The sequence below is a fragment of the Pygocentrus nattereri genome, chromosome 20 (genome assembly GCF_015220715.1).
Source record: "Pygocentrus nattereri isolate fPygNat1 chromosome 20, fPygNat1.pri, whole genome shotgun sequence".
Taxonomy (NCBI): Eukaryota; Metazoa; Chordata; class Actinopteri; order Characiformes; family Serrasalmidae; genus Pygocentrus; species Pygocentrus nattereri.
This window is the reverse complement of record NC_051230.1, coordinates 33,001,786-33,027,392: the sequence shown is the minus strand read 5'-3', so window position 1 is coordinate 33,027,392 and position 25,607 is coordinate 33,001,786. Positions and strand designations below refer to the sequence as shown.

General features: G+C 40.8%; 2 protein-coding genes across 2 annotated transcripts in view; both read left to right on the top strand.

Annotated features, from left to right (window-relative positions):
• The window catches only part of LOC108416077 (H-2 class I histocompatibility antigen, Q9 alpha chain-like), a 471,933-nt gene that overhangs the window by 71,451 nt on the left and 374,875 nt on the right, over positions 1-25,607 (top strand). The gene's annotated exons all lie outside the window — the stretch shown is intronic.
• Positions 13,458-21,865, top strand: LOC119261834 (class I histocompatibility antigen, F10 alpha chain-like). The gene is made up of 8 exons (XM_037531716.1): positions 13,458-13,521; positions 15,130-15,396; positions 18,126-18,401; positions 19,637-19,930; positions 20,299-20,403; positions 21,107-21,138; positions 21,699-21,720; positions 21,797-21,865. Exons 1-8 carry the CDS (start codon positions 13,473-13,475, stop codon positions 21,829-21,831), a joined length of 1,080 nt encoding a protein of 359 aa, XP_037387613.1. The 5' UTR covers positions 13,458-13,472; the 3' UTR covers positions 21,832-21,865.

Sequence of the window (25,607 nt, the reverse complement as noted above, 5' to 3'; positions counted from 1 at the left end):
TTTAATATTTTCATTCTAGTACTTATAATCAAAGCATTATACAATAAAATTACTGCATGTTACTTTTGCTCAGGCCACACTGTTTTTATTTTCTTTAATAAGTAAAATTCAGTAAATAAACAGTACTTGTTCTGTGTTTTCTGTAGAGAACGAGTTCATTTATTTTCATTTACATTCAACATGTAGTTCTTATGTAACTGGAGTGCCCAAACTTTTCCATACAAGAAAATGACGAGCTGTCATTTACCTTTGCTAACAGTTATGAGACAGACTTCATTTTCTGATATTCTCAGTCTATATATGGAAACTTGACTGTAAACACAGTTTTTAATTCGTTGTTTGTTTTCAGTCACAAAAACCAGCACATCTGCACCTGTCTGCCTATTCAGTCTACAGCAGTTTAACCACACCCACAGCGTTTCAGAGTGCTTTTGGAATGAAGCGTAATACAGGGCAGCCTATCAGAACAGAGGTCATTTGCATATTTCCATCATAAAGGCATGGTTTCCAACACAGTCTGTTTCATTCTGTTTGGTAACATCTTCCTATTTTGTGGAGTATGAATTTGAGAGGTTGTGTCATCTTGCATATTGCTCCTTTAAACATCTTTTCAACAGATGATTCCAATGAGTGTGAAGAACCTTAAAGAACCACCACATAATGTTCTATGAGGAACCCTTAATTTAGTAAAGAAACTTTACATTACCTACATTTTCACACATCTCATTTAGAAACATGGTTCTTTGGGGAACTAAAATAGTTCTTCAAAGAACCCTTAGTGGCACCTTTTTTTTTTAAAGTGTAGCCACAATTACAGCATTTCATTTACAGTAGGTTTCATCTGACGTTAGGCTACTTAAAATCTTGAAGGGTACTTAGGTCAAGGGGCTTCAGCTGAAACAAAAGTTTGGAAAGTCTCGCTGGAACAATCAGAAGTTCTGTGCATTTGTCCTCTTTGCAGTTAGTCGTTATGCAGATGCTGGTGGCATAAATGTAGGCACGTTTTTGATTTAATGATGAACGTGGAGATCTTTACAGTGAATTTTCTTAAGAGGGAAAACACACATACCATCACTGCATGACTGGCCTAACCTGTAACATATCCTCCATTGCTAACCTGCAGCCAGTCGTACAGCCGTCCTTAAGAGAACTGAAGCAAGATCCCTGTCTCTCCTCTGCATCTGAGAGCAAAAGGACAAAAGCCAAAAGTTGTCAACCAGAAGGCCAAACCACAAGGCATGGCTACATCAGCTTCCTATGAGCTATTCAAAGATCACCATGTCTTCAGTCTCTGCTATGATGAAGCTCTTTACAGTTTCTATGAACTGGTGTAAACCACTGTATAACATCTGTAATGAGTTCCATTCTGAAGGAACTGCCTAACTAGTCAGGGCCTTCAAAGGCGGCTCTCTTGATGGGCACCACTTTAACCAAGAAGGAACCCTAGTAGGCATCGCATTGGGGACGGCGCTGCAGAGCTTTCATAAGTCAGAACTTTCACTGTGCTGTACATGTATCTGTTTAATCTCAGTCGCTGGTCAGCTTACACTCACCGCAGCGAATAAGGACAGCTCCAATAAACTTACTAATCCACTGTCCTCATCCACCTTAACCAACCCGCTTTATTTCTAACACAAAGGATAAAAACTACATATAAAATTGTACAAAATGCACTGAGGAAAAAAAAATCGATAGCAGTCTTAAGCTGGCTAATATGCATTATTTGATTTATTTGCTCCTAGTCTAAAACTTAACCGTCATCATCACAGCAATACAAGACGAGCAGAGCGGCACTGGTTTCGTGGTTTAGAGAGAACTTCAGTTTACAGCGCTGGTTCCACCGTGTTTCCCCCCCAAACATGAGCTCTGCGCTGATTCCTCCCGTTCCTTTTCCGCAGCCCTCAGACGGCACCTCTCCGCTTCTGTAACACTAGTTCCTGAAAAACCCCAGAGTAAAGGATCAAATCTCTTATTATTTACATACAAAAGGTGCTACTGGACAGTGAACAGCCCGTATTTTAAACTGGACTTTCTCGTTTTAGAGAGCCGGCGTGTTTACACTGCTAGCCATTTCAGACTTGGTCAAAATAATAATCTGTCACTTGATGCACTTTATGAACAGCTGCTACCCTTATTTGCACATACGCACGTGTAACTTTAATTTTATTTCAACTTTGCACATACTGTACACTTTTTGCTTTTACCTTTTACTACGGCTTTTTAGAGTTACTTATATTTTCTTTTTTTTATTCTCTTAAGAGTATATATGGTGAATGGAGGAACAGCAAAGTAAGAATTTCATTGTACAGTGCAACTGCCTGTTCTTCTGTGCACATGACAATAAAACTCTTGAATCTTGAAAATAAGGCACCTTAGAAGGCAGCTGACCTATGCTGCCTTCAGACATGGTCAAAATAAGGCACATTAGAAGGCAGCTGACCTATGCTGCCTTCAGACATGGTCAAAATAAGGCACCTTAGAAGGCAGCTGACCTATGCTGCCTTCAGACATGGTCAAAATAAGGCACCTTAGAAGGCAGCTGACCTATGCTGCCTTCAGACATGGTCAAAATAAGGCACCTTAGAAGGCAGCTGACCTATGCTGCCTTCAGACTTGGTCAAAATAAGGCACATTAGATGGCAGCTGACATATGCTGCCTTCAGACATGGTCAAAATAAGGCACCTTAGAAGGCAGCTGACCTATGCTGCCTTCAGACATGGTCAAAATAAGGCACCTTAGAAGGCAGCTGACCTATGCTGCCTTCAGACATGGTCAAAATAAGGCACCTTAGAAGGCAGCTGACCTATGCTGCCTTCAGACTTGGTCAAAATAAGGCACATTAGAAGGCAGCTGACATATGCTGCCTTCAGACATGGTCAAAATAAGGCACCTTAGAAGGCAGCTGACCTATGCTGCCTTCAGACTTGGTCAAAATAAGGCACCTTAGAAGGCAGCTGACATATGCTGCCTTCAGACATGGTCAAAATAAGGCACCTTAGAAGGCAGCTGACCTATGCTGCCTTCAGACATGGTCAAAATGAGGCACCTTAGAAGGCAACTGCCTTCTCATGCTTCTCAGACTGTCCTGTATTTACATGCCTCCATAAAAATGTCCCTCGAACCATTTACGATGAAAAAAACGCGGAGTCGACTGCGAGTTTTTTGAGTCAAGAACCAGCTCTTTTTAGAATCGACTCCTCATCAGTAATACAACCATTTACCCTCCACTTTAATGGGTTTTACCTCAAAAAACAACTAGACAGCTCAATATCTCACACCAACCATCAGTAAAGAGTTTTAATGAGCGTGTAACTGCTCAGCCGTTAGCCTCTAAGCTAAACATGGCTTTTAGCCTCATAGCTAACGAGCTGTACTTTAGCTGGACAATTAAGGCAACCCTTTCCAGTGAACAAAACTCCGTTTGTTCATCCCAAAATTAACTCCATTGCTGTGGTGGTAGTGTAGTTACCAGTCTGCGCTGCTGAGTGGGTGCAGGAACACAGCCGCTCCCCACAGTCAGGTCAACAGCTTTACTATTAGCCAAGCCCAGTTGTGGCAGAACCGAGCTGTAATATAAACGTTTGCCCTCCACGTTTGTGAGTTTGAGGTAATGTGAGCTGAATTTGTCAGAAAAGCTCAAGTTAAACCAGCAGTTAAAGGCAAAACCGAGTCCCAGTGTATTTTACCACTGGATGCAGAAAACAGCTAGTTAGGTAGCTCAATATTTCACACCAACCATATCTCACATATCTCTGCTTCATTTGTTTGTCAGCAGCTTTTCTTACAGATGATGCCAAAATGTGCTTCCATCTTGACTGGTAGAGTGTTTACATGGGCCACTGATACGTGGAATTCCAGGTTTATAGGCACATAAACACTCCCAACTTCCACACAGCAGTTGTGTGAAGTATTTGACTACTTGCTGTGAGGCAAAGACCTGGGCAAGCAGCTGCTTCAGCTCCAACCTGGTAAAAAAATCCATTCTGAGAAGGCGCTCCAAAGACAATTTCAAGCCAAACAGAAACCTCAAAACTGAGCTGACATACAAGGATGATCAAATGAGACACTTCAGCTATCCATCAAACTTGACTTTGACATTGTCCAGTCTCCACATATTCCCTGCAATCACTTCCAGTGACCTGATATCTCCTGGACCACTGAAAATAGGCATAGCCAAACTCTCCCCAGAGGAACAGTAGAGGTGAATGCATGAAAAGCTGCGTCGCTATTGTGGCCAGTCTGGCCATTTCATGCTGACTTGTCTAGCCCTGCTCAAAACCACTGGCATTGTACAGGTGAGTGGCACAGCTTTACCTCTCATGGAAAGTAGAAATTTCACTATTCATCTAATCTTGTGCTCTGCTAACTTCTCTCTTCCAGCCTTGAGTGAATCCAGTGCAGCAGGCAACTTCACTGATGGAGCGTTTGCTCTCAGCCTGGCAATTTCCCCTCACTGATTACAAAACCGCTTCTCATAAAAGGCCTGGGTGGCCAGTCCACAGGTTCTGTAGAAAAAAACACACAGTCCGCCTCTCCACTTACAGTTCAGACAGGCCTGCTGAAACTCTTTCTTTGTTACTGACACCCCTGACAGTCGCATTAGTGTTAGGCCACCACTGGCTGACTCAACACCATCCTGACATCTGCTGGTCCACTAGAGAATTAACATGATGTTGCCGCCACTGCCTTGATCTTGGTCTAACTCTACCTTGCCAAATTACCAGCATAGAAAGCTCTGCTACTTAATTATGTGGATAAAAATATCAGTGGCATTCCCCTTTTAGACTAAGTCACTCTGTCTCATATAGTGTGATCACATGATACTGTTTTAGCTTTTTCCAAAAATACTCTTTATCCAGTGGAATACTGAAAAATGTTGAGTTTAACGAACACTGATGCTCTATTTCAGAGTTTATTAAATATGTGCTTCACTTTATAATTTATTGAGAACATGGACACATTTTCCTCTGTTCACTTTATTTTTAACAGGTCTGCTTTAAGGAATAATTTCAGTCTGAACGGACTTATTTAATCGTTCTTTTTCCAGAGACCCCCGGAAGTTCAAAATGAACCAGTTTTCATTCTTCATTAAGATTTTTAGCTCAATACACTGACATGTCATTTTCCCTCAAAAAAGCCAAGCTGGGCCTTCAAACTTCAGAAAGAATAAATATGCAAATTACCATAACAATATATTATTAGGACAAACGGGTATATCTAATATTTTCTCTTAATTGAACACATTTAGATTTCTTTTCATTGGTGAAGCTCATTTACAGGTTAGGAAACGTCTCCATCGGTCAAATCCAGCATGACCATCACGCCCTGGTTCTTCACTGGAGCGGTACCTGGAGGTTCCCTGTATTTATATGCTGTGTATTTATAATAGCTGGATTTTGCATCACAGACACCCCATATTAGCTTGTGTGTGTGTGTGTGTGTGTGTGTGTGTGTGTGTGTGTGTGTGTGTGTGTGTGTGTGTGAGAAACAGAGAGAGGTGGGAGGATTTGTAAAGTTAGGTGTGTATGTAAGAGACTCAGCTGAACCCTTAACATGGACAGAAACTAAATACACATGAAAATCTACTGCCTTTAATAATGTATGGTAGCTGGGGTCTCTGAGACCCCAAACAGACGTTGTGTGGGGTTGTTTGCAACACAATATTGGTATAAAATGTTGTTTATTTGCAGTTTCCATAACATTAGGGAGTCATGAAGTATCAAGCTGAGTGAAAAAGGCTACGAATATTTTGTGACCTGGTGAAGAGGCTCTGGGGTCTCAGAGACCCCGGACAGAATATAAGGGTTAACCTAGAAAGAATAACAGGCATAAAAATGGAAACTGTGAACAGTAGTGATATCAGCAGGATTGGGGGGTTCAGCCCATAAAGAGTGTGGAATATGCAAGAGCACAGCTGAATGAGATAGTCCACTATAACTGTGCTCGTGTGTGTATAAGCAGTGCATGTAATACACCCCCTGTCTTTCCATCAGGAAATGTGTGTTCGTTGGTAAATTCTGAACGTGAGCAGTGAGATTTTACATCACAGTATCTGTTTGATCTGTCTTTTGACAATCACGTTCACTTAGACAAGTGCTGAAGTTCATGTTCTGTTTGAGGAATTTTTCTTTCTATTCGTTTAATATTGATGTTTATTTGACTTTATATTTATTTGTATGTAACTTTTAGAATACATGTCTGGTGGTTCCTCTTATAGCTTGAGAGATGGGACAGCTCAAAAAATCCAAACTGTCGAAACCCTTCTGTTATTTTAATGAGGTTTTCAGACGTCATCGGTCACGTGGTGATGAGAGTTTGATAAAAACTTCGACACACTGTTTTGAAGCGGTCACTCACCCCTCCGGCTCTGAGACGCTCCCGAACTCCATCTCCCAGAACCCTCTGGGGATGACATGACCGATGACTCTTCTCTGTGCTCCAATCATGGATCTCATTATCCTGAATACTAGTCTTGATCACCTGATCTGCCTGGTCAGGTTTAGTATAAATCCCAGGCTTTTAGACCAGTCATTTTACTTTGAGTTGGAGCAACTGAGCGCCTTTCTGATTGGCTTCTTGTTACGGTTTTATCTGGTTTGTCAGTTTCGACTGTGTCTGCTTGTCTCTGCCCCTTTGGGTTTGGTTGCCTGGTTCTCATGATTTCTTCTTTTTTGTCTTTGGATTTTTTTGCCTGTTCCACGACCACGAGCTTCGCCCAAGCCCTTTACAATAAAGCCTGTCGTTTTGGTTCGTCTGATCTGACACAGAAGCTGAGTGCTGAGCAAAAGTGAAATGATCTTCAGTGTCCAGTCTAGTACTATTGGCTAGTAGGAGGGTCAGGGTTGAGGTGATGTAGCAGGAGATTTGTCTAAATTAAATGGCTTGTTTGATTGTAAGTTGTTAGACTTTCTGCCTTTCACTGTGTGAATTAAACCTCTTTATCTGATATCAGGCTCCCTCCGTATGTAACCCAACTGCAAACATAAAGAATAATGTTACCTCAGTGATTCTAACGGGACGTGGCCACTTGCTCTTTTTCTCGTTGCAGGCAGCTGCACTGGATCTCTGCTTGCCGCTGCTGGGCGTTTCCATGTTGTTATGGCAAAGAAGGAACCTTATTAAACATATCTGGGGCAGACAGTAAAATACAGTAGTGGGCAATAAAATTCAGATTCATGCTTTTTATTCTTTTGTAATTCTTTGGTTTTCTGCACAAGATAACAAGTTAACTCACTTAATCTCACTAGCAAGTTAACTCGTTTAATCTCACTAGTGAGATAAATTAGCTCGTTTAATCTCACTAGTGAGATAAATTAGCTCGTTTAATCTCACTAGTGAGATAAATTAGCTCGTTTAATCTCACTAGTGAGATAAATTAGCTCATTTAATCTCACTAGTGAGATAACAAGTTAGCTCACCTCCTGTCTTCCTGCATAAACCATATTAACGCTATGCAATCCAAACATCTGTTCTCCAAATCATTACCGTCAACAGTTCTGTATAGAACCAGGTTTAGTACACTAAGGGTCTACAACTCCGTGTAGAACTGTTTGTTTTCCCTCTTTTCAGGTAAACATATAAAGCTCTTAAGCGCTTAAAGTGAAAACTTAAGGCTGGAAATGAACTAAGATGCTTTATGCAAATGACCCCAGAACTCCAGTTTACACAGCACAGATGCTGTGATGCAGAATGTTGGAGATGGAGCTGCCGGGTAGAAGGAGAAGAGGTAGACCTCAGAGAAGGTTTATGGAGGAAGTGAAGGTGGACATGGAGATGGTTGGTGTGAAAGTAGAGGAGGCAGTGGATAGGGCAAGATGGAGGCAGATGATCCACTGTGGCTACCCCTAAAGGGAACAGCCGAAAGAAGAAGAAGAAGAATGTCATTAGGGCCACTACACAATCTGATGAATTCCCAGAAGCCTGGGTTCTGTAACAATGTGCTGAAGCACCGATGTTCATATCTGAACTGCTTATCATGCCCCGGAGTATGACGGCCTCATCCATCATAAATGACTGGTTTATGGAGGTGTGGAGCGTTTACTGATACAGTTTTATGAACAGAAATGACTCTTTTTCTTTTATTGAATTAAGCATTTAATAACATTGTTGTTAACAACACTGATCCAATGGATGTCAGCAGTTCTGTAAGGATGATTACATTGATAGATGAAGATGATGGCTAATTGACAATCTCTGAGATGAGTGTAACGGCAGCGAAGCACTGTAGGTCCAGCAGAGGGAGCTGTTCTCCACCTTAACAAACCGAAAGAGTTTCTGTGTTTCTTCTGGAACTGCAGGGACTTTCCTTCCCCTCGGGACACTAACATGGCCACAGAGGGCCAAACGGCCTGGAGTTTCCAGACTTCATACTGAACTGTAGAAGAGCAGAGAGAGAAAGACACACCTACACTTTATCAAAGCATATTCTTTGATGATGGTGGTAAAGAGTGAATGTTTGTAGTGCACAGACTTCATCTGAGCAGAGATTTCCACTGTTCAGTACGTATGAATGACCTTCTACTGGATCAAACACAAACAGAGTCAGTGTGAAGCGTCTCCACTCAGCACAATCTGATCTCATCTGACCACCAGCAGTTTATTTCACTTTCTTCACCAGCAAAGACTAAACAGCCCTAACACTCAGTTCTCTACTGAACACGGCTCTTTGTATTCCAGACGTCTACAGTGTGTTTTTGATCTGATGAAGTTTGAACTCTTTTCCTTCTCCATCTCATCACCATCACCGTTTCACTTTCTTCACCAGTGAAGACTGAACAGACACAGCCAAGAGCATGTTCACACCACATCATCTAGCTTGTAGAGCTCTCTGAGGTTCTTCAGCTTTGCAGGGTATCAGCTGGGCCTACAGCAGTGTAGGAGTGTGTACACTTCTGAGTCAGTGTTTCTCCAGAGTTTAACTGCTGAGATTATTCGGTTCAGTACTGCAGTGATGTAGTTAAGAAACACTAAGCTCATTTGATCTGCTCCATGATCAGTCTCGCATAATCACTCACAGTTTGAGCTGAAAGGTTTTTCATTTTTAAAATAGTTTGAGTAAAGAATAAAAGAAAATACATGCAATAATACATATAAGATGACTAAATAATAATTTAAAGATCAGATTTAAATCAATAGCCTGTCTTCATTTGTGCCCAGTAACTCAGAGCAGCTGTTCACAAAGAGAGAATTAAATAAGGCCATTATTCAGCGCAGCACTCGCCATCTGACCTGAATACACCAAATGAACTGAACCCAAAATACATGCACTCAGATCTGGCACAGTGGATCTATTCTATACTATTCTCATAATAGTGCCTCAAAACCCTAAAATATTACAGTTTTCTACAGCATCCTGTTTCTCATTGTTCACATGAATTCCCCAGGCTGAGGCACTTTTATACACAATCAATACTGACCTGTTGCCGATTGTTGCCCCCGTCTTTTTAGGAACATGGTGCTGGCATCAAATTCAAAATATGGCAAATATTTAAAAAAAAACAGTAAAAATTTCATTTGTCGTACTTTCTTCTATTTTCAACTAAATATAGGGTTTAAATGATTTACACATCATTGCCTTTTGTTTTTAACATTTTTCACAGCGTCCCAAATTTTTTGGAAATGGGGCTGTAAATACAAAAAAGTTGTTGTGTTAAATACAAGAATACAAAACTAGGCAGGGAGTGTTCAAAAAAACCCACAGAAACCAACAAGTGTTTCTGTTGTTTCCTGTTATATTACAGTCCCTGCGACTCTGAGGGAGAAGTGGCTTAGAAGACCAGTGGTTGATTCTAAATACATTTGCTGGTTTCCTAATGGGATCTGAAGGTGTTCTAGAGGAAATTAGTGGTCTCTATTGGAAATGATTAAGCCAATTCCCTTTAGAAAGCAAAACCAGTAGGCTTTAATCCTAATGGTTTTTAATGGTCCGTTTTCAGCAGGAAATGGTGAAGTGATCTTGGGGAGCTTGGTGGTTTGTGTGAGCTCACTTAAATGTGCAGATGCAGCTACAGGACTGGCTGGAGACTCTGGTTCTGACTCTGGAGACTGAAGGTTTAATCTAAACTCCTCTTTTCATGCACTGTCCAGTTCCAGTTTCAACCTCTATCCTCCCTCTGCTCTTAGAGACTGCTGACTCCTCATTTCTCATTGGCCAGTGCTCACTAAATGCTGAATTCTCACTGGTCACAGATGTGACTAAACTCTTCCTGTTTCTGGTACAGCTTTTACATCTTACTGTGCTGGATTAAATAGTTGGTTTCTCAGATTTCCGGCTGTTTCCTGCACTCAGAGATGAACTCAGAAACAGTATCATGAAGTCACTTGTTTTCTTCACCTTCACTCTTCAACTGGCATCAGCAGGTCAGTCAATAAATGACATCACATGGGCTTTTTAGAGTGGAATACATCTATTTGCTTATCATAGCCCAAGTTGGTTTACGAGGAGCCTGGCCACTTCCTATTTCCCCCATTATTTCAGAAACATGACTGTGAAAGCCAGAGGGCGCACATGAGCGAGTCCTCAATGAATGGGAGTAAATGGCTCAATGGCTAAAAATGAAAAGTTAAAATAGTTTCTAATCACTCACCCAGAACATTTCTTTAATTTTAGACAGTAGAAGGACAAATTTCACTAAAACGCAAAGAAACCTCACCTGTGTATTTCATTTTTTCCTACAGCAATGTTGGGCAGCAGCAGAATGTTAGCACCACTGCTACTGAGTGCTGACTGATTAGCACTGCTGCTACTGAGAGCTGATCGGTTAGCATTAATGCTACTGAGTGCTGATCGGTTAGCATTACTGCTACTGAGTGCTGATCGGTTAGCATTACTGCTACTGAGTGCTGATTGGTTAGCACTGCTGCTACTGAGAGCTGATCGGTTAGCATTCCTGCTACTGAGTGCTGATCGGTTAGCATTACTGCTACTGAGAGCTGATCGGTTAGCATTACTGCTACTGAGTGCTGATCGGTTAGCATTACTGCTACTGAGTGCTGATTGGTTAGCATCACTGCTACTGAGTGCTGACTGATTAGCACTGCTGCTACTGAGAGCTGATCGGTTAGCATTAATGCTACTGAGTGCTGACTGATTAGCACTGCTGCTACTGAGTGCTGATCAGTTAGCATTACTGCTACTGAGTGCTGATTGGTTAGCATTACTGCTACTGAGAGCTGTTTGGTTAGCATCACTGCTACTGAGAGCTGATTGGTTAGCATTACTGATACTGAGAGCTGATCGGTTAGCATTACTGCTGATGAGTGCTGACTGATTAGCACTGCTGCTACTGAGTGCTGATCAGTTAGCATTACTGCTACTGAGTGCTGATTGGTTAGCATTACTGCTACTGAGAGCTGTTTGGTTAGCATCACTGCTACTGAGAGCTGTTTGGTTAGCATCACTGCTACTGAGTGCTGACTGATTAGCATTACTGCTACTGAGTGCTGATCGGTTAGCATTACTGCTACTGAGTGCTGATTGGTTAGCACTGCTGCTACTGAGAGCTGATCGGTTAGCATTCCTGCTACTGAGTGCTGATCGGTTAGCATTACTGCTACTGAGTGCTGATCGGTTAGCATTACTGCTACTGAGTGCTGATTGGTTAGCATCACTGCTACTGAGTGCTGACTGATTAGCACTGCTGCTACTGAGAGCTGTTTGGTTAGCATCACTGCTACTGAGAGCTGATTGATTAGCATTACTGATACTGAGAGCTGATTGGTTAGTGTTACTGCTACTGAGAGCTGTTTGGTTAGCATTACTGCTACTGAGAGCTGATTGGTTAGCATTACTGCTACTGAGAGCTGATTGGTTAGCATTCCTGCTACTGAGTGCTGATCGGTTAGCATTACTGCTACTGAGTGCTGATTGGTTAGCATAACTGCTGCTGAGTGCTGACTGATTAGCACTGCTGCTACTGAGAGCTGATCGGTTAGCATTCCTGCTACTGAGTGCTGATCGGTTAGCATTACTGCTACTGAGAGCTGATCGGTTAGCATTACTGCTACTGAGTGCTGATCGGTTAGCATTACTGCTACTGAGTGCTGATTGGTTAGCATCACTGCTACTGAGTGCTGACTGATTAGCACTGCTGCTACTGAGAGCTGATCGGTTAGCATTAATGCTACTGAGTGCTGACTGATTAGCACTGCTGCTACTGAGTGCTGATCAGTTAGCATTACTGCTACTGAGTGCTGATTGGTTAGCATTACTGCTACTGAGAGCTGTTTGGTTAGCATCACTGCTACTGAGAGCTGATTGGTTAGCATTACTGATACTGAGAGCTGATCGGTTAGCATTACTGCTGATGAGTGCTGACTGATTAGCACTGCTGCTACTGAGTGCTGATCAGTTAGCATTACTGCTACTGAGTGCTGATTGGTTAGCATTACTGCTACTGAGAGCTGTTTGGTTAGCATCACTGCTACTGAGAGCTGTTTGGTTAGCATCACTGCTACTGAGTGCTGACTGATTAGCACTGCTGCTACTGAGAGCTGATTGGTTAGCATTCCTGCTACTGAGTGCTGATCGGTTAGCATTACTGCTACTGAGAGCTGTTTGGTTAGCATCACTGCTACTGAGAGCTGATTGATTAGCATTACTGATACTGAGAGCTGATTGGTTAGTGTTACTGCTACTGAGAGCTGTTTGGTTAGCATTACTGCTACTGAGAGCTGATCGGTTAGCATTACTGCTACTGAGAGCTGATTGGTTAGTGTTACTGCTACTGAGAGCTGTTTGGTTAGCATTACTGCTACTGAGAGCTGATCGGTTAGCATTACTGCCACTGAGAGCTGTTTGGTTAGCATTACTGCTACTGAGAGCCGATTGGTTAGCATTACTGCTACTGAGAGCTGATCGGTTAGCATTACTGCTACTGAGAGCTGATTGGTTAGCATTACTGCCACTGAGAGCTGATCGGTTAGCATTACTGATACTGAGAGCTGATTGATTAGCATTACTGCTACTGAGAGCTGTTTGGTTAGCATTACTGATACTGAGAGCTGATTGATTAGCATTACTGCTACTGAGAGCTGTTTGGTTAGCATCACTGCTACTGAGAGCTGATCGGTTAGCATTATTGTTACTGAGAGCTGATCGGTTAGCATTACTGCTACTGAGAGCTGATTGGTTAGCATTACTGCTACTGAGAGCTGATTGGTTGGCAAGCGAAGCAGCTCATTGGCTGTTCAGGGTCACTGACGTTATGCACGCCATTCAAAACTCCTGCAAGTCGAGTTCAAAAGCTCTTAAAACTATAACAGCAGTATTACTCTGCTCTTAGAGACTGCTGACTCCTCATTTCTCATTGGCCAGTGCTCACTAAATGCTGAATTCTCACTGGTCACAGATGTGACTAAACTCTTCCTGTTTCTGGTACAGCTTTTACATCTTACTGTGCTGGATTAAATAGTTGGTTTCTCAGATTTCCGGCTGTTTCCTGCACTCAGAGATGAACTCAGAAACAGTATCATGAAGTCACTTGTTTTCTTCACCTTCACTCTTCAACTGGCATCAGCAGGTCAGTCAATAAATGACATCACATGGGCTTTTTAGAGTGGAATACATCTATTTGCTTATCATAGCCCAAGTTGGTTTACGAGGAGCCTGGCCACTTCCTATTTCCCCCATTATTTCAGAAACATGACTGTGAAAGCCAGAGGGCGCACATGCATCACTGCTACTGAGAGCTGATTGGTTAGCATTACTGATACTGAGAGCTGATCGGTTAGCATTACTGCTGATGAGTGCTGACTGATTAGCACTGCTGCTACTGAGTGCTGATCAGTTAGCATTACTGCTACTGAGTGCTGATTGGTTAGCATTACTGCTACTGAGAGCTGTTTGGTTAGCATCACTGCTACTGAGAGCTGTTTGGTTAGCATCACTGCTACTGAGTGCTGACTGATTAGCACTGCTGCTACTGAGAGCTGATTGGTTAGCATTCCTGCTACTGAGTGCTGATCGGTTAGCATTACTGCTACTGAGAGCTGTTTGGTTAGCATCACTGCTACTGAGAGCTGATTGATTAGCATTACTGATACTGAGAGCTGATTGGTTAGTGTTACTGCTACTGAGAGCTGTTTGGTTAGCATTACTGCTACTGAGAGCTGATCGGTTAGCATTACTGCTACTGAGAGCTGATTGGTTAGTGTTACTGCTACTGAGAGCTGTTTGGTTAGCATTACTGCTACTGAGAGCTGATCGGTTAGCATTACTGCCACTGAGAGCTGTTTGGTTAGCATTACTGCTACTGAGAGCCGATTGGTTAGCATTACTGCTACTGAGAGCTGATCGGTTAGCATTACTGCTACTGAGAGCTGATTGGTTAGCATTACTGCCACTGAGAGCTGATCGGTTAGCATTACTGATACTGAGAGCTGATTGATTAGCATTACTGCTACTGAGAGCTGTTTGGTTAGCATTACTGATACTGAGAGCTGATTGATTAGCATTACTGCTACTGAGAGCTGTTTGGTTAGCATCACTGCTACTGAGAGCTGATCGGTTAGCATTATTGTTACTGAGAGCTGATCGGTTAGCATTACTGCTACTGAGAGCTGATTGGTTAGCATTACTGCTACTGAGAGCTGATTGGTTGGCAAGCGAAGCAGCTCATTGGCTGTTCAGGGTCACTGACGTTATGCACGCCATTCAAAACTCCTGCAAGTCGAGTTCAAAAGCTCTTAAAACTATAACAGCAGTATTAAATGTTTTATTCATTTCTGTGTTCAGGAAATAAATATATTCTTTTACATTAAAAGTATTTATAAACATGTGTTCATAAATCTTAATAAGCATTTATAAACTATGATTTTGCTCAAATGCTCCATCTTAACCCATTCTACACCTGATTATGCTTACTGTGACTTTCCGCCAGGAGTTAAGCTCCGCCCACACAACATGTCTCTGTTTCCAAACACAAAAATGGCCTATGGAGTGATTAATTTGATGACGCTAGGTTATAAATATGAAGTGCGTCTGGTGCTTTGATGTTTCTGGTTCTGCGTTTCTTTGTTGTGAAATAAAGCAGAAAAGTGCTCTTACCTGCAGACATAAGTCTGCGATTTATAACTGTGCCTAGAACTTCTGTACCAAGATGTTCACATTGTGTTTTTCCTCTTTTCAGTCACACACACTGTGCAGTACTTCTACACTGCAGTCTCAGCAGGAATACATTTCCCAGAATTCACTATTGTTGGCGTGATGGATGGACAGCAGATTGAGTACTATGACAGCAACGTCAGGAGGTATATCCCAAAGACAGAGTGGATGAAGAAGATCGACGCTGAAGATCCAGAGTACTGGGACAGACACACAAAGATTGCACAGGGGATTCAGGAGATCTTCAAGGCCAACGTGGCTACAGGAATGAAGCGCTTCAATCAGACTGAAGGTGAACATGAACAAACTCAGAGCTTTAAACACTGAACACCAGCTCACTGTTAACACCACTGTGTCCTCCTAGCTGCTGTTCTGATTTAAACATTTAGCAGGATTTATCTCAAAACAGATACAGATACAATAAGATTATTGAAAAGACATGTTTATTAGACAAATGTAGCTTACAGAAATAACACCACACCTATTTTTAAATTTCTGAACCAGGAACACTTTCTTGTTTCTACGCTCACTGTCCACTTTATCAGCTCCACTTACTGTATAGCTGCACTCTGTAGTTCTACAGTTACAGACTGTAGTCCATCTGTTTCTCTGATACTCTGTTACCCTGTTCTTCAGTGGTCAGGACCCCCATGGACCCTCACAGAGCAGGTACTATGTGGGTGGTGGGTCATTCTCAGCACTGTAGTAACACTGACGTGGTGCTGGTGTGTTAGTGTGTGCTGTTGTGGTGCGAGTGCTACCAAACAACAACAAGCTATGTTCGTTTAGCTGTTGCTATGCCCTTGACAGTGCTCCCTTCTGTAGCCTAGTGTAGAGGCTGTTTGGTAAAATTCACAATTTTGTAATGGTTCCAAATGTTTGTGAATGTATTGAAGGAAACACGGAATAATTGCGCAGCGGATACTATGGATGTTTATACGAGGAACGAGGGATGAAAAAACGACTCTCTCACAGTGGGATGACAGTGGCAGGGACGGCTACCGTAGCCTGAATAAAGCCTGTACTGTTCTGCAGATTTCACACTGCTTTGGCCAACATACTGGATTGCACTCTTTTCCTGCCTTCAGGAATCTGGGATTTGATCCAGCTCTACTCAGAGTCTGAGAACAAGATGACTAGCATTCTTATCTCTCTGAATAGGACTGTCTGGAAAGCGTTGCTTTTCACAGTTTCCTCTGAAATTATGTTGAACTTTGAAGATTTTGTTAGTGGCTATTGGAGTTTTTTTGTTAATACACCAAAGAAACATGAATATTTAAGAATGTTTGAAGCTTCCATAGTTATTAAGTTGCTGTGTGAAATCAGGAGCTACTTTTCCTCGCTTGTCCATCTGACCAAGCTGAATGAGGTTCAACACTTATTCAAATGACCCAATGATAAACACATGTTGATGTACGTAAAAGAGAACCTGAGCACCACAGAATGAACTGATACCAGCAAAAATACTGACTATGTAAGAAAAGAAAGAAGAAAGAGATGATAAGAAAATCACAAAAGGAAAATGAAGAGATACGTTGGCTTAAACAAAATAAACGATAACCCCATTTCTGGACAAGTTAGGATATTTTGTAAAATGCAATTAAAATAAGAATCTGTGATTTTTTTTCAACGTTTATTTAACTGACAAAAGTAGAAATAAAAGATTTCCATTATTTTCATTGACCAACCTAATTGTATTTTGTAAATATAAACAAATTTAGAGTTTGATTCCTTCAACACACTCAAAAGCGTGACAGACACGTTTACCACTGTGTTACATCACCTTTTTTTAATTACACTGTCACTCGTTTGGAAACTGAGGATGGTGATTGTTCCAGATTTGCAGGTGGAATTTTTGAAGCCACACGGTTTTAGCATGTGCAGAATGAGGCCTGGTGTTGTTTTGCTGAGGGAAAAAAAATGGACTTCTCAGGAAAAGACATTGTCTTGATGGCAGCATAGGTTTCTATAAAATCCCAATATATGCCTCAATGATACATTCACACATGTGGGCACTGATCCATCCCCATACCATGACAGGTGTTGGGATAAAAGTCTGGATAGTCCATTTCATCTTTGGCACAGAGAACTTGATATCCATTTTTACCAAAAACAAGCAGAAACAAGGCCTCATCTGACCACAGCATACATTTCCACTGTCTTTCAGACCATCTGAGATGAGCTCAGGCCCAGAGAACTAGGCGGTGTTTCTGCATAGAATTGATGTACAGCTTTCTCTTCATGTAACAAGAGTTTCTGATTGTGTTTCTTGATGACGAGGTGGACTGTGATAAGTGGCAATGGTCTTTCGAAGCACTCCTGAGTCCATGTGGCTATATTCAAAATTCTTACGCAACATTGTCTGAGGGTTTGAATGTCACACACATTCAACAGAGGTTTCTGGCCTTTCCCTACACTGGATTTCCTGAATCTGTTCACAGCATTATGTACAGTAGGTGGTGAAAGACCTGAATTCTCTGCAGTCTTGCATAGAGAAACGTTCTGTTTGAACTGTTTGACAGTTTTCTCACAAGGTTTGGCACAAAGTAATGAGTCACAAGCTATCTTTACCTGCCATGATGGACGCTCCTTTCATACCCAATCATGATACCATCTCCTGTTACCAACCTGTTTATTGTGGACTTTTCACTCTCATTTTGCCTCGTCCCAAGTTTGCTTATTTAATGTGTTGCATTAGATTTGAAATTTGTTCATATTTACAGTCAAATACAGTCAAGTTGGTCAGCCAAAACACTAAAAGCAATTTCTTTGTGCTTTTTTCAGTTAAATAAAGGATCAATGGAATGAACAAATCATAGATTCTTATCTTTATTGCATTTTACAAAATGTCCCCTCTTTTCCAGAAATTTTTGTAGTGACATGTTTTGATTGTGAAAAAGAGAAGGTGCTAGCGTTGACTGTTCTACTGATCTATGATAGTTACTGATCTCACGTCATCACTGTACTGTGTGTGTGTGTGTGTGTGTGTGTGTGTGTGTGTGTGTGTGTGTGTGTCTGCAGGGGTCCACACAGTACAGAGGATGTACGGCTGTAAGCTGCACGACGATGGAACCAAGAGAGCATATTGGGGGGATGGTTATGATGGTGAAGACTTCCTCAGCTTTGATCTGAACACTCTCACCTATATTGCACCTACTCCTCAAGCTGTTATCACCAAACACAAGTGGGACCCTGATACTGGTGGGAAAGTACTCAGGAAGAACTACCTGGAGAACGAGTGCATCAAGTGGTTACAGAAGTTTGTGGATTATGGCAGATTCACTCTGGAGAGGAAAGGTACAGTGATCTGTTACTGTAACTGCTGTTGACTCATACTGTATTTACACTCATCGCTGAAAACCTGCTGATCATTATCATCGCCCTCCACAGAAAATACTCTGATTACTGTTGGGAGAAATAATCAGTGGTGGAGAGTAATTAAGTACATGTAATTAGTTTCTGTACTGAAGTATTTTTTTGTGTATCTGTACTTTACTGAAGTTTTCCCATTTTGGGCGTCTTTTTATTTTCACTCCACTACATTTAAAAGTTAAATAACTTACTTTTTTATTTTGAGAAATCTGTCGTTCACAATAGAGCACAATATAGAAATATGTCCACATATGCAGTCGAGACTGACGCGGCTTTTTTCTGAATTTCTACAAACACCATTTCATTTTATAGTAAATGAGTTTGGGCTGGTTTATGTTTATGAACAGACGCCTACAGATCAACATAGTAAAGGAGCTCATCTGTGATCCTGAGTTTAAAGCCAGTTTTTATTCAACTTAAACTTGGAACTAAGTTGTAAATAAATCTGAAACTGAAACTTTGCTTGTGTGTAAAAAGTGATTTCAGAGCCACTCGGTTCTCCCTGATGGAAACTGTTTACCTTCAGTGTTTTGTGCTTCTGATCATTTTAATAGACGTCAGCGTCACTAATTAATGACGTTCTATTAAAAGACTGGTTTACCAAGAGAGACGCTGGAGGACTTTCACCTGAAATGAGTTCATGAAGCCAGTCTGGTTATAAAAATGATAACAGGACATCAGAGCCAGAATTACTCTTTTAGTACTTTTACTTTATACTTAAGTACATTTGAAGGGAAATACTTTAGTACTTTTACTAAAGTAAGGAACTTCTACTTTTACTGGAGGAATATTTTACCTTGAGTATCTCTATGTTAACTCAAGTACATGGTTTGTGAACTTCATCCACCACTGGAAATAATGGATTCAGTACAGTTACAGTTTTCTGTATGCTAAAATCTAAAGTCGAAGACTTTTATATTGTAGTTTTCACACATTTAATACAGTTTTTCCTGGTGATGAAGATGTTTTTAAATTCTTTAGCAGTGTTAAAAGATAAATACAGTGTCAGAATACTGTACTCTACTGTACTGATTCCACTTATCCGCTAATTAGTAAGGATTAACCATTAAAAAGGGTTTGAGTTTAAAACTCCTGTCCTAAATCCTGAACATTACCCCCATCTTTATGTGTCCCCCTCCCCATCAACTTTCTTTCTTCAGTCCGTCCAGAGGTGTCTCTGTTCCAGAAAGACTCTTCTTCTCCAGTGGTGTGTCATGCTACAGGTTTCTTCCCCAAAGCAGTGATGATCTCCTGGCAGAAGAATGGAGAGGATCTGCATGAGGACGTGGAGCTCAGAGAGACGCTACCCAACCAGGATGGAACCTTCCAGAAGAGGAGCGTTCTGACCATCTCACCTGAGGAGCTGAACAGACACGACTACACCTGCATCATTCATCACAGCAGCCTGGAGAAGGAGATGGTGTTGCTGGTGTCTGATTATAGAGTCCAGCAAGGTAGGAGGAATCGGCTTCTGAATGAGAGAAGTTACCTTTAAATACAAAGATGCTGGGCCTGATTCACCAACTGTACTTAAGAGGAACTTTCTTCTTAAAACCCACTTTTTCATGAAGATTCTGACATTCACCAGTATTTTATTCTGGATTTGTGCTTTGGTAGAAACAGAATCTACACACACTCAAGAGCACAAAAAACAGTTCTACTGTTTAAGAACACATCATGAATTAATGTCATAGACTTTTTCTTTCGACCTTTCTCAAAAACACATTTAAGAAGAAAGTTAGGAAGATGTTGGTTAATGAGGCCCGTTTTGTTTAGGCTGGACATAATGGAGGTGTACAGTGATGTAACTCTGGTGTTTCAGGTGGGATGCTTGCTACAGTCATTGGCACAGTCTTGGCTGTTCTCCTGCTCGTCATCACTGGCTGTGCTGTATTTCTTATTTGGTGGATGAAGATGAGAAAGCCTGGTGAGTAAAAACTGGAATCTTCAGCTGCACTGAGCAGATGTCAGTAGTGTGTTCTGCTGTGTCGTCCACATTAAGCTTAGTTATGGAATTCAAATCTATTGAATGTGGTACTGCAACACAATTCACAGTATGACCAGCATAAAAAGAGTTCTTAATTAATATGAGTCAGCATACAGTCCACAGAACGGAGCTCTACAGCCATGTGAACAAAGGAGAACGGCAACAAAAAAAAAAGTGTGCCATGTTGATGCTTGGCAGATGTAATGAACAAACAATATTTTTATTAGAATATTGGAAATATCACTGTCATTAAAATATCTTGACCAAAAATATGTAAATGATCTGGGAGGGTAAAAGCTTAAAATATGTGGAACCAGCAAACTTTTCTGTTTTTAATTCTTTTGCTACTTATTAAAACTAAAAGTCCCAAGATTCCCACACGTCCTCATCCAGATCATATCTTATCAGCACAGATGGAGACTAGCATCACATTAAAACGACCGAGCTCGTAACTTCATAATGAATGTCTATTTTTAGCCGTTTTAAACCCTTTTAACCAATTAAAGAACATTTTAAAGATCTTGTTTAATTGTAGTGTAATTGCTTGGCTTTAATTACAGACTAAGCATTATAGTTTTGTCCTGTAGTGGAGGCTGTAACTTATAATCTCTCCATCTTTCTCTTTCTCTGTCTGTCTTCTTAGATCCTCCTGACTCCACTACAAACACCCAGCAGGTTTGCTCTGGTGTTGATGTTGTATGATAGTCAATATTTTCTTTAATCATGCGGATTAAACTAGTCAAAGTGTTTAATTAGCGCTATTACCAAATGTCTTTTAATGCATATAACAATGTTAAAACTAACTAACTAGCTCTGCGTGGTGCTAATTAACATGTGTGGCAGAATGTGAGGAAATGATACTGCACTATGTTGATTCACAAGTGTGAATGTTCTGGTACTTAGTTTGTAGGACAGTTGCAATTTGAGTTTTACGGAAGATCTGAGCGATATTTAATGAGTTGATTTGTCACTTACTGATTTATACAAACGACTGTTTTCTTTGAATTTCTGAAAAAATAGTGTATGCATGGTGTAAAAGGTTAACAGGACAGTTGATTTGAACTGTTGAGGTTTGAATTGATATAAAATACTGCTTTGCATCGCATCATCCAATAAACTCAGTTAAATTGCTTGTAATTGCTCACATCTTCTTAGGTTGCCAAGCCGTTTTGCAGTATATCGTCAGAGTAGCATCATTTCTTTTCTCTTATTTTTTTCTATTTTTCTTATTTCAGCCTGAAGTCCAGCCCAAGCCATGTAAGTTACATACTCTGATGTTCTCAAGTGTAGTAAATGCTTTAAGACAGTTATTCAGACCTTTTTTATCTTGTAGTTACTGATGGAGACTCTGCCTCCACCACCTCTTGAAGTCTATACAAGTCTTCAGAATGATTTTACACTGTAAGTCAGTCAATTCATTCACTACATACTTCCTTCTAACTAGGTATGTCTTGCCGTCAGGTTACAGCCTATTTCTGACAGCAGTGCTGTCATAATCCTAAGTAATTATGATATCAAGACTGTCTGCACATCGACAGAAATGCAGGCTTCTAGCATGGATCTATGACAGGCTATTCTTATACTCCAGTGAAACCCACACAACTGAGTTTAGCTTAGAGGTAAACATCAAAGTAGAGGAATAGCAAACCAGCAAACACCCTAAACCATCAAGAATCCTGAAGCATACCGCCATGACGGGCAGGGAAAACCTTCATGGACCATTTAAGTCTTACCTTTAATGACCCGATGCACAGACATGGACATTTACTTTGACAATGACTATTCAATAAGCAGCAAATCTGACCAAAACAACAACAACAACAATAATGATGCAAGAAGTTTTTAAAGTGTTTGGCTTTATAATTGGGTAGACAACACCATCTGCTCTGTCGGGCTGTTGAGTCTATTGAAGACAGGTCTTCTATGAATGAATAAGTCCCGTCACAGCTTCAAATTCAAAGTAGATCCTCAGAAGTGCTGAGCTTCTAAAGGATTGATTGAGGTAGTGGAGAATATCAGTGGTTGATGATCAGTAATCACAGTAATAAGAAAGTAAAGCAGGGATGGAAAAGCTTATACATTCAGGAGGGAGAATACCGTTATTCCCATAGGCCACAGGACAACAGAAAACTAGTGTAATGGGGTGACAGGATTCAGACGAATGCGGATGAACAGGCAAACAAAATTTAATATCTCAGGCAGCAATGGTTGAAATCCAAAACAATAGAAAACACAGAGCGTCCAAAAACCCAGGAGAAGACAAAAATCCTGGTTGATAAACAAGCTAAAAGTCTAAACATGGAATAACAAAACCAGCCAGCAAAAGTACAATATATATGTATATTATGTGTATGTATATCCCGCGACCCTGACGGAGAAGCGGCTTAGAAAATGGATGGATGGATGTGTATGTATATATATATTATTAGAATTAATAATTAGAATAAATTAATAATTAGAATAAATTAGAATATTGTAATAAAAATAGCCAACTAACGTTGTGTGTATTTTAAATGGTTTATAGTTTTCACAGATCTTTAGGAGGCTTTCTTAAGGTGAACTAAGGCTTTCTTAAGGTGAACTAATTCTCTTGCTTTACTCATCTCTAATATCATCTCTGTGTGTTTAGCCTAATGTATAAAAATCCATTAATAATTTGTCTTCATATTTTAACAGGATGAAGCAGAGAGGAACACGGGGGGGAGAGAGATGATACTCATTATTCTGCTGTGGTTCACTTGCTCAGTTTCCTTGGGCACAAGTTTTTTACTGGACTTCAGTGATGTAATCATGATGTCATACTGAGAACTGATGGGACAACTTATCTTTCCACCACTTTCATGGTCATTGTTGTAGATCTTCAGCAGAACTGTTGAGTTTCAAATAGTTACGCAGATCATCACAGATAGTGACAGAACATAGATGAGCATTTTTAACTGACTGAAATGGCTTGTGTTGTAATCAGAGCTTGAATGTAATTGTCTCTTTAGACAAATGTAAGAAGGTCGTCAGGTTGTGTGTGTAAACCTGTGTGTAATATTTGCAGCATCTGTGATTTTATTCCCTGATTGATAATATAAAGTGCTAAAAATATAAATTTTTAGTCTGTTACTTCCCCATACAGTAAAGATATATCATTCTGTTTAATGTTTTCTGATTCAATGTTTTTTAATTCACTGTAAAAATGGTTTGTCACCTAAAACAATATTTCGTGTGGCAACAAACTCAAATAAATACTTCCAATGAAACAATGCAAAGCAAAATTTTAGGTTTAGAGGAACAAAATCAATGTTCTACATTAGTTCAGGACATAAAAACACTTTGTGAACGTCTTCCCTGTTCAACATTTTACACTGTTGTTTACAAGAATAATAAACCCATTCTAAAACAAAACTACAGAACATATAACTTTTTGCTACTTCGTAGATTTATATGTATATAAATAGTGTATCTGTCTTAATGGGGCAGTCATGAACTGGAGGTTAGGGAACTGGCCCTGTGACCGGAAGGTTGCTGTTTCGATCCCCAGAGCCGACAGCCCATGACTGAGGTATCCTTGAGCAAGACACCTAACCCCCAACTGCTCCCCGGGCGCTGCGGATTGGGCTGCCCACCGCTCTGGGTAAGTGTGCTCACTGCCCCCTAGTGTGTGTGTGCTCACTAGAGTGTATGTGGTGTTTCACTCCACGGATGGGTTGAATGCGGAGGTGAAATTTCCCCGTTGTGGGACTAATAAGCGTCTCTTAATCTTAATGCTGAAAAAGCCTTGTTGTCATGTAAAAGCACATCAACAATGATGACACCCAATATAAGCAGAATTGCCGTGCCCACCTCTTAGACCACATGTAGAGTAATGTTGTTATTATTGAGGCCGTAAATCTTTCATCCATTGGTGCTGGTTCTGACCCACAGTGCCACAGTCATACCCTTAACTAAGCTTTGGTCATGTGACTCCTTACACTCTACATTAAAATAAACCCTTATATAATAAGTATTACATTTTTAACCAAACTATATTTTAAGAGAGAATAGCTTAAGTTTCTTAACCTAATTGACCCCAAAGCTGAACCCTAATTTTAGACTTTTGACTCTGAGCCTGTCGGCCCTTCGCTGTACTGTTTGAAGGTTGACCTGGACTGTCTGCTTACTCTGTTTTGAAGTACTCTGCAGTTGTGTCCAGTCCCCTCATTCATGACATTCTGCTCATCATTCTTCTACTAAATTGAAAACTAAGTACACAGAAGTCTCCTGTCATTTACATCCTGTCACAGATCTTTCATACTTTCACAGCAGCACACTCTTTCAAGGTGTGTCTAAATAAAATGGTAAACACAATGTCCATCATTTCCATAAACCACCTGAAGGGTCGAGTCATCAGACCACAGTGCACATTACCGCTAAGCATCAGTCAATTTCAGAAGAGCTCAAGCCCAGAGATGTCGGCATTGTTTACATATGGCTTCCACTGCACATGGTACAGTGGTGATTGCAGTGATGAACAGTGTTTATTGCCAGTTTGTTAAGGGGCTCCCATGTGGTGATATCTATCACAGAGGCACGGTGTTTGTATGTAGTGCCATCAGCTGTGGTTTTTGGACTCGAGGTCTTTATATTCACTGTTTATCAAACATTAGGGGCGTTCATCTTGGCTATCAATATGTCTCAGTATGAGCTGATGTTCTAGTGTTGACTAAAAACATGATATAATGCAAACTCAGCCTTACTCTGCTCAGCTTTAAGCTGTAGCTCAGCTATAGCCGCTTCACTCAACGTTAGCCTCTTGCGAGGTGGAAGTCGCTTCTCATTGGAATTTTCCTGTTTCACCTTGAATGCTTCCTGAGGCACCGGATGGTACTGCACCATTTAAGGTGGAACGGGAGAATTTCGAATGAGAAGCTGCTGAATGAGAAGCGACTTCAGCTTCACGAGTTCTCTCAGATGAACCATATCAGGAAACCAGCAGAGTGATTTATAAATGTAAATAAGTCCATCCAAATGATCAATGTTTGTCTTAAATCTCTCTCTTTGCCATTTCGTTATCTGCTTCGCTGTGTGTCCAGGAGTCTGCACGTCAGTCTTCAGCGTTAAAGGGTGAATTAGCAGGTCTAGATTAACTCCAGCGTTTAGAGCCATTTATTGTTTAA